The sequence below is a fragment of the Stegodyphus dumicola genome, chromosome 9, assembly GCF_044657685.1.
Source record: "Stegodyphus dumicola isolate Sdum_Otavi_A_Nest chromosome 9, ASM4465768v1".
Taxonomy (NCBI): Eukaryota; Metazoa; Arthropoda; class Arachnida; order Araneae; family Eresidae; genus Stegodyphus; species Stegodyphus dumicola.
The window spans coordinates 10871247-10886647 of record NC_140776.1 but is presented as its reverse complement, the minus strand read 5'-3'; the positions used below and the strand labels follow the sequence as shown (position 1 = coordinate 10886647).

Below are 15401 nucleotides of genomic sequence, written 5' to 3'. Positions count from 1 at the left end.
TTAAATCAGTTTCTGCACATTCTTTTTTTTTTTTTTTTTTTTTTTTTTTTTTTTTTGGTCGAGTGGGACCAAGAGTAAGCTTTTAGTCTGGTGCACCGAAAAATATACCTTCTTGCCCGTTGACCGAATTGCTTGTTTTTGCGTAGAAACTCTAATTCTAAAAACTGTTCTTTAATTGTTTTAACTGTATTTGGTATTTTATATTTTTCTATATTTTTCAACTTTTAATAAAAATATTTTGCGGTTTTATGTATTTTTGCCTTGTCACGAAGAGAAGCCTGCATTAATTGAAGTGTCGAGTAATGATAATACCTCTCGGGGGAACGGGAAAAAAAATTAAACTCCAGCGCGAGACTGTGTATCGAAATTCTAAAGGTAGGCTGTTTTGCTGGTTTTAAATATTTTGTAATACTGCCGTTGAATTGAATTTTATGTGTTTTAAATGCGAAGAACACAATATTTAATTAATAAAATTAACTCATAAAACGTTAAAAAACGCCGTTTTGTGCGTCATATAAAATCTAAAAAAGCTTTCAGTTTTTTTTTTTTTTTTTTTTTTTTTTTTTTTTTTTTTTTTTTAAATAATGTAACATGAAAATCTAAAGAAGGGATGCTCTGCCAGAAAAATTAAAATACACAGGGAAGGCTATTTAACATTAACTAAATGGCTGTATCACTAATTTGGCGAGAAATCGCCAAAAGTCGCCAAACTTCGTTGATCATTTTGCGACATTTTGTATATAACTGTAATGGGTATTGCAATTGAATAACTGTAATTAATCTACATATGCAACTGTAACCGTATCCGGCCCTCATATACCTTCCAGTAATTTCGAGAATTGCTAGAGATTTTTTGGCTGCCAGGGGAAAATTTTACAAGACCGGAGAGAGCGTCAGTTTTGGAATAGTAGAAGTTAACTCAGAGCTGAATTCGAGATGTTGGTTTCGCCTTTTCGCTTTGCATTGCGTTGTGTTTAACGTTCATAGCGGTTCGAAGTGTAATTGCTGACTGTATTCTATGCTACTGTGAAGAGCTGTACGAGTATTTTTTTTTGGAAAGTTCCAGAAGTGTGAAGTGTTTCTTTTGGTAAAAGTGAATTTTATCAAGGTGTCATCCATTCCGTGTGCATTCAGTTTATTACGAACCCGTACAGCACGCAAGAATATAAAATTTGCTTATGGTTTTTTTTAGTCGCGAGGATACTGCTTTGTTTTTGATGGAAGATGGTCATGAAATAAATTGAGTCATTAGATCATATCGATGTTACACTGTATCTTTACATAGTGTCTAAAAAGTGTTTTTACATAAATATCTGTCATCCTTACGGTGAACCCGTAGTCAATGCCCAGTCTTAAATGCAATATTAGTTTCAATTACAATAGTCATCACATAATGTAAAATACATATTTCAATGTAGAATACAAATTGCTACTGTTCTGATAAATGCAGTTACCCGTGTGCACACTAAATTGATAAAGTCTTAGTCTTACACTACGAGACTAGCAGAGTTAAGGCACAGTGGAGGTAGGTCCATCCTTTTGGATGGTGAAAATACGGTTTTTCGTCTACTAATGGCAGAGTTCTTTTCCGCGGACAGTTTTATCAGATGTACTAGTATTTTGCTAATTCTGCTAATTTTCTAACTGGTATTCTACTAATTTAATGATTAATGGTAGTGGTTCGTCAATAATGGTGAACTCACAGTCAAATGTTTTGCGAGAACGATATGCGCCGCGGATGATTTATAGTAGAATAGTTCGTAATGCTGTTAATCATATAAAACACTATGTTACTTATCTGTATTTTTGCAGCATCTACTTTTTATAACAATTATTCTTGAAGTATCAGGGTTGAAATGTTGAATAGATTAAAATTGTACATGCTTGCTGCGTACTTACCGTAATAGCAATGCCAGACTGCCGAGTAAGAGTCTGGTAGTATCCACCTTGTTCAACAGTCCTAACCGAATCATACAGAGGACACTACAAATGGAAAAGGAATCAAGAATAATCACGAGCACTAATTTAAATATAAATTTCTTGTAGCAATATCAAACATCCAACTACAGCTTGCACACACACATACACTGTGTCTGCTTATTGTAAGATAATACCTTTGCAGGCACACTGCGCAGAAAAAATGCCAAAATTCACGTATATCTCAAGAAATTTTAAATAAAACTCTAATTTTTTTGCAGGTAGGCTTAGAAATGCATCTACATTTAAGAGGATGGTAAAAATTTCATAGGTTATAAATCCGACTTTTTTCGAAAAATTTACAAATATCCTTTAAAAATACAAGTTTAAAAAATAAATGATAAACAATGGGCGAATTTTATTTGGAATGAACCGAAATTTAGAAATTTAGAAGGAAGAATCGAATAAGTTTAATAAAAAAAAAGAGATATTAATAAATATATACCAAATTCAATTAACATGGAAGAGCTTATATTTTGAGAGCTAATTTTTTCAAAACTGCTCGTGCGATTTTTACAAAATTTGGCACTTTGGCGTCATTTGAATCGTAGAATCGAACTATGGAAAAAAATTGGTATGCTATTTCAAAAGAAGTTCGATTTTGCGTCAAAATACCTATGTTAGAACAATGCTATCTATAAATCTCGGCCCAGCAGTACGCGAGATATAGAATTACCCTTTTTTTGTGTGTGTGTGTGTGTGTGTGTGCAAGGTGTACGTGATGCATTTATTTTAGGAGGTAATATTTATTATTTATTAGCTGATAATATAAATTATCAAAAAGTTAAATCAGAATCTAATGCAGCATGTTAAATTTGAAAACTAAAATAAAAAAATGCAGTCCTTTATTTAGTTCATTCTATTTTCGAAACAAAATATTTTTGTCATCAATGTTATAATTTGAGTCAATGTAAAGATGATATTTGCGAGTGAAAATTAAATTCGCTGAGCGTGGATTTACACAAATGGAAAACTTTCTTGAATACGATAATGAATTCCGAGAGATTTTCGAATCTTTCAAAGCTTTCGTCCAATAATAATAATGCGAAAAAAATTTCTAAATATTAAAAATTTTTAATTAAAGCCAAATGTTTAATATGACTTTAATGAAAGAAAAATTTAAGATCATATTTTAAAAGAATACATCTATATTGCAAAGGTGATGCAAAGGATATAAAGTAAAAGTACATAACTGAAACTCTTGGAAACTTGAGGTTCATTTTTTTCATTCGAGATATAATTCAAAGAAAACAATTTGAGTGACAAAGAAACTTTTTCTAAAGTTTAATATGAATAAACACTAAGCATGGAACGCTAAATCCTCTTCGAAAAATAAAAAATATTACATTCAAAGCCATCACAGGGTGACTTAAATGAACCGTAATTACAATAACATTCTTTTTTGACATTATTACAGCTAACCTTACGCGCAATGGCAGACCGCACATTGAGTTGAACAATGTTAAGCAAATTTCGCTTAGTGCGCATGCTTGATGGTGTACCTTTGGCGCGGGGAGAAATATCGGCGAGCAACCCTACGATAGCTTATTCGTGATCACCATGGCTGTCGAGTGTGTTCGAGTGATGTTTACAATTGTAATGTTGTGGAACTTTGCTTATTAGTTATTTTAACGTCCATACCGATTGCACTTGCTTATTTTTCTAATATATATTTCACTGTAATTTGTCAATAGCAGTGCATTTAATATTTGTTAACATATGTTCGTAATAATTCGTTATTTAAATGTAATTTGTTTACATGTTATAATTCAGTAATTGTAAACTGGAGTATCTCGCTTAGTTTGTTAGCGTATATTCGCGCTTTTATTTTATCATTTCAAAGAATTTAATAACTAGCATTAAGGAATTGTAAAACTTCTTCAGTGTTATTTGCAAGCACTTGTTATATCCCTCAGTGTTTCTTTATGTATGTACGAATAGAACGTATGGTAAATCCTGAATTGTTTTTATTACTTAAAAGTATAATGAATAAATTTTCAACTAATATATCCTAAATTTCAGTCTTTTTCTGAACGAAAATTTATGCAGTTCCAAAGGAATGTGCAGAATTTCATAGGTATTATATTTTACATTTTGAATGCAAACACTGCTTCACATTACTTCGCAATAATTTCAGCTTTCTAGTTGTTTGAGCAGTACAGCAAAAAATAGTATTTTAACACAGTAATTAATTTACATTTACATTATACTCTACGAAGATTTAAACGCCAGATTTGTTTACAATCAGATGGCGGTACATCTAACATATACCGTATTTATCTTCTTTTCAAAGCGCGCCAACATAGTAATTACGCCAAATAGTTTTCTGGGCATGCGCAGTATGCGACATTCGTTTAACACTGTTCAACTCAATGTGCGGTCTGCCATTACGCTAACCTTACCAAGGTTTTGAGTTTGACGGTTAACGGGCTTTCAGATTAAGGTCACCGGTGGTACGTGTACCATTGGTGGTAGGCCAGAGAAAATAGGTGGTACTTAAAGAAGCAAAGTATTTTTAACTATTAAATTCAAAAATTAAAACTCTGACATCCTGATTGAGTTTCCTAACACTCGTAAATTTATACGATCTGAGCTTTGTTTGAAGAGTGGTGGTGGAAGTAGTAATACCTTGTAGTGGTGGTACTAAAGGTTTTCAATTTTTGCTTAGATGGTAAGCGTTAGTCAAAATGTTGAGAACCGCTGGTCTAGAAGATTCGAAAGACAGAATTCGGATTTTTTCAACTTAGAATCCTTTTTAAGATTCATGCCATTCGAGAGTTCCATTTATAATAAAATAAAGCGCTACATGACATTTGAGGGTGTTGTTGCCTTGTCTGTGATAAAGCATATTTAAATACTCGAAAGCCTATTCAGATTTGCAAAATGCTAACGTCATAGAGGTCCGGTGTCTTAAACAAGCCCCCAGTTTTTAACAATTCAGCAAGGATGGCCGATAATCACAAATGTGTGCTGCTGTCAGTTATCAGAGTTCCTGTAGGTTTTCCTATCCCCTGTCAGTTTTGTGATGACTAGTTCTAAGTCTGACTATGACTTTAATCATTACGAGTCATAAGTCCATCTCCACTGATGTTATGCAACTAGCGCTTTATTGACATTGACAGCTTCTTCAATCTGTATTTGGCTATAGCACTTGGGGAGGGTGAAATTTACGTTATCATTATTTTTGAGATTTCGAGCCTCCTTTGCCACTTTATCTGCGTTCTCGTTTCTGTGATGTTGACTTGCGCTGGCAACCATTGAAGAAGGCAGACCTTATCTAAATTTTGAAAATTTTGAAGATATTGTAAAATTTACAAATTTTACAAAATCTATACATATAAAGAAAAAATGTCTGTTTGCGTGTTTGTTCCCGTTATTATTTTCTGATTAACTATGATAATTTTTTTGCCACATTTAATGGACAAAAATTGAATATAGGTGAAATATCTTTACGGCCATTTAATCAGAGAAACGAAAATCATTAAAACCTGAGTGCCATTGTTGCTGATATAACGAGAGAGAATTAGTTTATTTTTCCATCGAAATTTTTTATGTGGGTTCCACATCGCATCAGACTGAAAAATGTGACTATGAATCTTATTTTTTGCATAGTTAAGCAATGCAAAAAATAAGACTTATTGCAAAAAATAAGTTATTATTGCAAAAAATTATTTTTTGCATAGTTATTAGAAAACGATTACAGCGGTTCTATATTCTAGAACATATAAGCAGTTTTGAAACCTATTCTTCCTTAATAAATATTTAAAACATAATTTATATATATATATATAAAATATAATAATGTATAATATATAAGTAATTTTGAAACCTATTCTTCCATAATAAATATTTAGCACTCTTATAAGATTAAACAAATCATTAAATCATTGTCGTAAAAATCTGCTAAATTATTTTATTTCAAAGCTCAAAAAGTGTGCGCATTATCTTTCCAAAATGAAATTTAATTTGTTTAACCGCAGTTGTAACTTCAGATACACAAATAATATTTTGACAAAATTTAGCACCAGTACATCAACAAATAGGAAAATACAAACACAAATCAGACAAAGGAAATGCGCTAAGTTCGGACTAATAAAAAACGCGCGTTTAGCGAATTTTCGAGAGATCTTCAGGTAGATATAGCTATCAGAAAGATCGAGTTATATTACTCGAAAGTGAAGATAATTCAGCGGGAAGGAAATGACGTGAAGAGCACAAATGTAAAGATGCGTGCTTTAAGCAAATCAGTGCAATTTGCAATGTACGAGGAATCGCGAATAAAAGAGTTTTGTGAAATCATGCAGCACATAAATTGGCACTGTAAAAAAACAACTAGGTGATTAAATACAGGGTGAATCCGAACAAGAGGGCAAAACGTTACGGCGTGATAGAGGCCGTAAAGCAGGATAGCTATACGAGAAATATTCGTCATGGAATATATGGTGGGAACGCGGGAACGCAAGCGGTGAGAAGCATAGGGTTACTTTTCCATTGTCACATTTAAAGAACTGACACAAGAATGAGATTAGATACTTCAGAAAACCTTTTATGAACAGAACATGATCACAGAACTCCTCAAAAGACCTTCTGCCAGCTGTAATTCAGGCTTCACACCTGCGGGATAGGGGGGGGGATCGACGCACATTTGCGAAGACATCAGGCATTTTCCAAATATCGCCGGCAACAACGGCGACTAGACCCATATTGATTTCAATGGAGGACTCGAAGATTAGGCTTTTCATATGACCCCACAGGCAAAAGAGATCCGGTGATCTTAGTGGCCAAGCTATGAGACAGCCTCGAGCCATCCATCGCCCTGGCAATTTCGCGGTTCGTATAACCAGCAATCCTCTCGGCAATCTACAGTAGAAAATGCCATTGGGGAGTGACTGACTGATTAGCTATCGCCGGAATACCGCACGAAGTGAGGTTTCTCCGACTCAATCAATTTATTTCCACATGGGCGCATCACGTTAGACTGTGAGTACAGAGACTGTTCACACATTTTTTAGACGATGTATATTGTATTCACAAAACTAAATTACATAAAATTCTCGTGTTTTAAACGTTCTATTTGACATCCCTTATTCTGAACTATTTTTCGACACCTCAATTTCCAGAATAATAATGCCTTTTGAAGTGGCAGAAGAGGTATTCTATCCCATTCCTCCCGAACAGCTTCCAGAGTCCTGTTAGGGTTTTAAGACAGCGTTAGGATAATGCAGTTTTTAAAAGTCCGAAAGCACAAAAATCCATAGGTGACACATCGAGAGATTTAGTAGGGATATCAGTGAAGGGTATGGTCTTTATACCAGTTTTTTGTTCCATTTCTTTTAGGAAATTTACAGTGGATTTTGATGTGTGACTGCTAGCTTTGTCCTGATGGAGTCTCACAGATGGATGGCACTGTGGGTAAAGCGATGGTATCTCATTAAGAAAAATTGGCGATAAAATATGTTTCTGATAGTATTTGGAGTTAATCTTGCCATTTTTTTTCACTCTCTTTATTTTTAACTTGCCATTATAAGAAAAACCAGCAACAATCATGAATCCCTTAGAAAAACTTTCTTTCGATTCTTTGAACCATGTACTTAAATTTGTTTCTCCCCTTTTATGATAATAAACGGCTCTTTTTTTATTACAGTCATTTGAATACGCCCATGCTTCATCTATTGTGACAATTGTTTTCCATTTTTCTTTGGATAAGTGTTTCTCACATAGAATTCTGCAGCGTGTCCTGCGTTGAGCGATATGCTTTGGAAGAAGACGATGCACATTGCGTTTTTTCGCTTTCTTAAGATTTAAATCAACGTTTATCATTTTGTTTACGGTGGACACCGAGCATTTTAATGATTTTGCAACTGTCCTTTGACTAGGGGGATTTTCTTTTAACATTAAACAACGTACCTTGGCAATAGTCGAAGATGTCCGTTTTTTCCTTGGATACTTATTTGGAATTTTTGTCCCACTTGAGGCTCCAATTTGAAGTTTTTTTCCTTTCTTGTTGATGATATTACCCATCGACGCTTTAGATATCACAAAACCATGACTCTCACATCGTTTTTGGATAACGGAGTATGCATATTTCTCTTCGGAAAGAGCGTAAATGTAGCCTTCGAACCACTGCTTTGTTAAATTCGCCATTTTGAATAAAAACAAAACTTTCAAGCCACAGACGATAATTTTGACTTTTAAAAACATAGTACAATTGCAATTACTTCTTTTGCAGCAAACGATTTTTTATTACGGCTTACCAAAATCGTCTAAAAAATGTGCGAACAGCCTCTGTACATTAAACCCATAGGCAATGAGGAGCTAGGTAAAAGGGTACCGGAACATCGCGCAGTCGAAAATTCAACGTTAATGAACAGACAAAACGTGATGAGTATACCGTCATAATTCTGTGTGAGAAAGGAAAGCAAACACGGAAAAAAAAAATAGAATAGTACTTTACAATAAGAAGTCTATATGCAATATATACACTATGTACGTGTAGCTACGCGGCAGTAATCCCAAGTAGGAAAATTTGAGTCTTTGGTGAGGTGGGCCGCTAACGGTCTAATACTACAGTCCTCCTCCAAAATCACATAATTCAGCGTGTTCAGATTCGACAGATGAGCACAGTTAAAATTTCTCAGACCTTATACAAATGAAGTAGGAAAAAAACTTCCTATTTCTAAAGAAAATCAAGTTTTCGTCTAATGAAAACAGTAACATCTGCTTTAGATATTAAAAAAAGGCTGCATAGTAAAATACTGAGAAAATGCGCAGTAGATTTGAGCTGAAATCATTTATGTACAAGACTATCCTTCTGTGAATGTCTATTATTGGAAATTTAATTTCGAAGATTAGGCTTGGTATCTTATTATGTCGAAACTAACATAATTATTCTAATAATAATTATGTTAGTTTCGACATAATATGATTATTCTTCAATGAGTATAGAGACGTAGAATACTTTGTACGCGTAATGAAAAACTAGCAAAAGTATGCGGAAAATAATAATTAATATATTTATTAGCTTTATATCCATAAATAAAGACTGCAATTATCATTCCTGTTGGTTTTGCATCCAAAAAAAAAAAAAAAAAAAAAAATTGCAGCGTAATTGATTTTTAAGCAAAAATTAAAACTTGGTGAAATGGTAAAATCACTAAATACATACACTGGCCAATGAATTAGAAACCCAAGATCAGCATTTTATTGGTCCACCTTTTTGCACGGATAACTGCTCTGATTCGATTGGGCATCGAATCTACATGCTTCTTGAATGCATTTACGTCAAAAGAATGCCATGCATTGCCTATGCACCTTTTTAGATCTTGTAAATTAAATGGAAGAGGAGAGTGCTGTCGGATGCGTCTTTCCACCAAATCCCACACATGTTCTATGGGGTTAAGATCCGGGCTACGCGTTGGCCAGGCAAGGTAATGGAAGTCGGATTGAACACTTCTGGCACGATCGCAGCAAAAATATATACAGTTGCATTATCGTTGTATAGTTGCATTGTCGTCCATGAAGTATCCGTCACCATCAGGGTAAAACTGCAGCATTGCAGGGTGCACTTGATCTGCCAGTATATTTAGGTATCTCATGGCTGTTTTTTTACCCTCCAGGAACACCAAGGCACCACTTCCATGCCAACAGAGCATGCCCCATATCATGATACTCCCACCAGACCCTTGCACAGTGCAAGTAAGGCAAGATGGATTCATGGCTTCATGGTTTTTTTTTGCCAAATTCAAAGTTTTCCATCAAATGCGAATGCAAAATGAGGTGTAGCGTGATTCATATGACCACATTACACGTTTCCAATCCTCAGGTGTCCAGTGTCTTCTTTCCCGACAACATAGCAAACGAATTCTTGCATGTCGGGCAGGATTGAGTGGTTTTTCTCACAGGCACCTGACTATGTATGCCTATCCTCTGCAATTCTCTGCGCAGGGTTCGAGCTGAAATGTGTTGGAAAGAGCCTTGGTTGACGATCTGTGTCAGTTGGAGCACAGTAGAGTCCCTGTTCTGCCGTACAGTTCGTCGGAGACGCCGCCGATGACCGCAGTTACGTCTTCTCTTCTAGAGAAGAAGAGCGAGCCGAAAGTCATCTCGAGAGGTTGCTGGTAGGGGAAGAGGGATGGGAGTCGCACTGTCACTTGTAAGGTACTCAAGGCTGGAATTTTGTAAGCTTGGGTTGACCGTAGGTGAGACAAGTGAGCATTAGAGCCTTAGAATAAAAGTTTAGTTCTAAATTACTATAACTTTTATGGCACGGAGAGGAGAAAAATTAAAAATTACTCATGATGTATGAAACATGTTTTTTTTTTTTGTTTTGTTTTGTTTTCGGGAGGTGAATCAAACAAACAAAAAGGTGCTTAACTCACTTGAACGTCTTGTATTGCAAGAATCATACAACTTTCATCTTTAGACGTCGCTTCTATCCTTACAGCTCGCAGATCTTTTTCCATATCGTACTGCAGAACACGAGGCTTAGATGGTGTAATATTGACCGCTATAGGAGTTTCCTTACTGAAAAAATACTCGAAATGTAAGCTTACTCATTTCATATAAACTGCCCATAAAAAATAGTACAAATTTCATGCGTGAGAATCATTAGTAGGAATAGAATGTCAAGCTTTCTAGCAATTTCATAAATATGAAACACAGATACTAGTTTGCATCTCAAGCATAAAGAGACAAGTTCCAAGAAGTTAGAAAAAATTTAACACATATCACTACGCCATTTTTCAAAATGAGTTATACAATCTGATGTGGACACCACATGACTTCCTTGTATGGCCTATTAAATTATATACATTTTTTGCTGCATTGCATTTAAACGTATTTCCTCGAATTTCATTAGACATATATTTCTCATTCAATTAATTCAATTCTCGCTTCGGATAAGCAAAAATACATAAAAACCCAAAACATCTTCATTAAAAATTGGAAAATACAGAAAAACACAAAATACCAAATACAATTAAAACGGTTAAAAAATAATTTTTACAATTAGAGTTTCTACGCAAAAACAAGCAATTCCGCCAGCGGGGAAGAAGTGCACAAAACTAAAACTTTACTTTTGGTCCCACTCGGCAAAAAGACATTGAAGGTGCAGAAACAACTTAACTCACTATTCAACTAAGTTTCAAATGTAAACAAATGGCGGTTCGTTAGGCTTAACTCAAAACTTAAAGTTACCATATAAGCCACAATTCTATAACAATTGCATGCAGATTAACTAAAGACAAAACCTTAACCGGAACGTAAACGCTACTTAATTGAATTACTTTTAAAGCTAAAAATGCACAGTCTGCCAAATATAAGAATAAAAAGCTAACCTCACAACGGGCAACAGAGTGGGAATGTATTTACATAATTCATAAATAGAAAACTTTATATACCATTTCCGAGGAACAGAATTTAAATTAAAAACCATGAACTATTAAAATTTTTTTAGTCAGTATTTGAAATTAGTATTTTCTAGACCTCTATTGCTATAAAAATATAATCTGTTGTAAAGAAAAATCCTTAATCGCAAAAATACCAGAATCAGAAGTAACAATTTTAGGTATTGAAAAAGTAGCTGTTGTCATTGATCGCATATTAATCGACTTGTCAAGTGGAAAAAAACAAAAACTAATATACCACCAATTAACAACAACTAAATTAAGTGAGAGTGTTTCATCTTTCTTCCAAGTAAGCATCAAGTTATATTTCTGCTACAGCCAAGTTAGAAGTCACGAATAATACTTAATCAAAATAAAGACATTCGTCCATCTAAGCCAAAGGAATCCTCATAAACAAAATAAATTAGTAAATAATCTTTTACATTTAAATTGCTCACTAAGAACGCAACTAAATGGGATCATTACTTTAAAAGATACATCCCAGACACTCTCCTTTTTAAACTGAAATTGAAATATATATTTCATAGGTTGTGCACCTATGATTGCACTTTTTCGCTGCAATCGGCTGCACCAAACTTATATATATATATATATACATACAATTCGTGCAACCGATTGCAACGAAAAAGGGAGGTGCACAATTACATGCTAGCTGTTTTGAGGTTTTATGTATTTTTGCCTTGCCGTGAAATGAGAGTTGAAAGAATTGAATGAGAAATCTACTGATGAAATAAGTTTAAATGATATACAAGAAAAAATGCGTATAATTTAATATTCCGTACTATGTTGTGTAAACATCAGATTTTTTTATTAAACTCATAGTAGTTTTTCTAAAACCGAAAATCATTTTCTAGGAATGTGATTACTTTTTATTAATCTGAAACTGATTTATAGGAATTTGAAATACTGATGAATGTGATTTTCTTAAATAAACTTTTAGCTAATCTATTTAGAGAAAAAGCTTTCTTAATTAATTATCAACATTTTATTTTCTTTATATGCGTATCTAGTTCTCCGTCAAAAGACTCATATGAATACTCACAAATTTTAAATAACAACGCAAACAAGTTATTAAACGTCAAAAGTTGTAAAGAAAAATATAATGAAAATTTAATTTTCATGTCTACTTACACCATGACGAAATCGTTGACAGTAGCCAGTTCTAATTGATAATCGACCCACACATCACTGCTGGTCGAAACTTCGATTGAAATATTTTGAATTCCTGGTTTGAGTTTGGAATCGAAATAATTGGCCAGAGGACACAGTGTGTGGCAAACATCTGTAAATGGGCTAAAAAGGGAAAGAAATAGTTAGTAAGTCCTAACATAGTGTTACACGAGTTTAATTCAAAAATGTGTTTTTTTTTATTATCTTATTTTAGAATTTAAAGCTTTACTTTTGATAAAAAATGTATTTCTTAATATCTCTGTAATCGGGCTGTATAAACTTAAACAGGCGTAGCTTAAGCTTTCGTATCGTCAAAACGAAAACAACGATCTTTTTTGTCCTGGCTTTTAACACTCATTCAGCGTGAGTTTGAAAGAATCGGAGAATGCAACGAGGCAAGAAAAAGTATGTGGTCATCTCAAAATGCTTTGGGCATTCATATATAGGTGGCGCTTTTACACAAAACAGTTAAAGCATTTTTTCAATAATATTACATTAGTGAATGATAGAGTTGTATATATACTGACACTTTGTGAGGTATTTCTCCAGCCTTCTTAGCATGCCTTCCTGGTGTAGTAGTCAGCACACTCGATGCGTGTTCGAGAGGTCCGTGGTTCGAGTCCCGGCGAGGGCATTGCTGATTTTTCATCGCTCCTGCTTCGAAATAGCCTAATGTCTCTACAGCGTATGTACAGATGTCGGGAGAAAAATCTCTTTTGAATCCATTTTAAATCCGTTTTGGGAAAAATAGTTCTTTAATCTGTCCTAACGTACAGATATAGCTCGAAAAGATTCTGTAGAAATGCAGTTAAGCATATAAGTTATTTCTTCCTTCTTCTTAGCATGCCTTTGAAGTGTATTGGCGCGAATTCGAGAGGTCAGTGGTTCGAGTCCCGACGACGGCATTGCTCATTTTTCATCTCTCCTGCTCCGAAATAACCTAATGACTCTACAGTGGCGCCCGAACTAAAAGGCTGGTGGGTGATGATTCTCCACCACCAGGATTTCGCGATTGGGTCCCCTAATACCCATTCGCCCTTTAAAATAGGGAGTACGTAAGGTATTTCTCCCACCTTCTTAGCATGCCTTCGTGGTGTAGTGGTCAGCACGCTCGGCGCGTATTGGAGAGGTCCGAGGTTGTAGGGCATTGCCAATTCATTGTTATTTATCAAAAATAACCTAATGTCTCTACAAGTTTATTTGTAGTGAATTCTCTGTTTCTTACTCCGCCGGTTTCTCATATTATTTCTCACATGTCCGTGAAAAACCGTATTGAATTTCGACTGTCCGCGTTACGTTTCGCCACATGTTCTATTCACCTTGTGTTAAAATATTAAGTCTTAATGTGAAACTTAAAATGTCTTAATATGAAACTTAAAAAAAATATTTCCCTTCTCCAAACAAACGTAACTCCTCTTTGACTGGTTTCACGCAAACTCGTCGAGAAGTTCTTTTGTGATAGAGTGCCGTGGCCTTCGAGAAACGTGTTCTCGAAGGTCACGATGTTGCCCTCCTGCGGATCCCCTAGGGCCATGGCCAAACATGGCCAACTACTTCCTCTAGTTGGCCATGCTAGGGACCCCTTGTCTTCTCAAGGCGAGGTTGACAATTGAAAACTTCCACCGCACGTCTGCGGCCCCCGTGCCTTTGCCATGGAGGTAGGAAGGTCCTTTCTTACCTCCATGGCCTTTGCTGGGCGTCTAGACACGTAATAATAAAAACTGAAACACAGGCCTTTTTGAATCTGCGCCCCACGCAGTAAAGCCTCTCCTTGCCCGTGGAGGACATGGTGTGTTTTGAACGGATAACTGAAAGCACCAGATAATATTCCGTACGTGTGAAATAAAAGGAGCCGCCTGCATAGCGGCTCCCAGCGCATTTCCAAGGTGTGCGCTATAAATGGTGCATTCGAGTTGCTTGCAGATCGAACGTTCTGTTGAGCGTAGAAAAGCTCCCTGGTTGATCCTGCCAGTAGTCATAACTGTGGCAATGCTAGAGCTAATAAATGCAGCAGAGCTCCGACCCTCTGGGGACGAGCGCTTTTATTAGACCAAAACCAAAATTTTTATTAGACAAAAAAAAAAAAAAAAAAAAAAAAAAAATTTAAAACTTTGGGCTGACCTCACAAGCTTGTTTCGACGACGAGCCTGTGCGGTCAGCCCAAAAAGTGTCTGCGTTATCAACTGTCGATGGTAGATTACGCGCCTACAATGGTCGTAACGGGTGACGGAAACTTTTTCTAAATTTAGTGTCGTAAGAAAATATAATAAAATTACTTGCTATAAAACGGAATGTCGAGTTCGAAATAAATTATTAGTCAATTACATTTCATTGTTTCTTATTCTAATTTATTGCAAAATTAGCAGGTCTGTTCTACTTCAGAAGCACGCTGTTTTAATAGGAAAAGGGAGTTAAAAATCAGTTTTAGTTTCTTATTGAATAGTGGAAGTTTTAGTTGTATTGAAAATTAAATGTTTAAACAAATCTGTCTAAAAATATCTTATACTGACGATTTAATTTTTCTGATCTTTGACATTTATATCAGTGTCCTTACTAGATTTCTTAATTCGCTCTTTAAATATACACGTAAATATCTTGCAAATGGCTTAATCTGTTTTGCGTTTAAAAGTGTGCAACGTGCGAATGTAAAACCACACAGTGCACCCTCATGTACACATATATGAATTTAATATGACTAAATATAATAATTTATATTATAAATTTATTACACATATCATTTCAGAGGATTATTATTATAATTGTGTTGAGAGATAACGCCACGGGAAAGCAAAATCAACAATCAAAACATATATTTTTTTGAAAATTATAAAAATGTAAAGAACGAATTTT

The 15401-nt window shown here is 34.9% G+C and overlaps 1 protein-coding gene across 1 annotated transcript in view; it reads right to left on the bottom strand.

Moving 5' to 3' along the window:
* Positions 1 to 15401, bottom strand: part of LOC118199549 (SID1 transmembrane family member 1-like) — a 114252-nt gene that overhangs the window by 75285 nt on the left and 23566 nt on the right. The window contains exons 3-5 of the mRNA XM_035371440.2: positions 12513 to 12674; positions 10356 to 10500; positions 1900 to 1983 (exon numbers count right to left, since the gene is read on the bottom strand). Coding sequence (XP_035227331.2) covers positions 1900 to 1983; positions 10356 to 10500; positions 12513 to 12674 — 391 coding nt within the window. The remainder of the gene's footprint in view (positions 1 to 1899; positions 1984 to 10355; positions 10501 to 12512; positions 12675 to 15401) is intronic.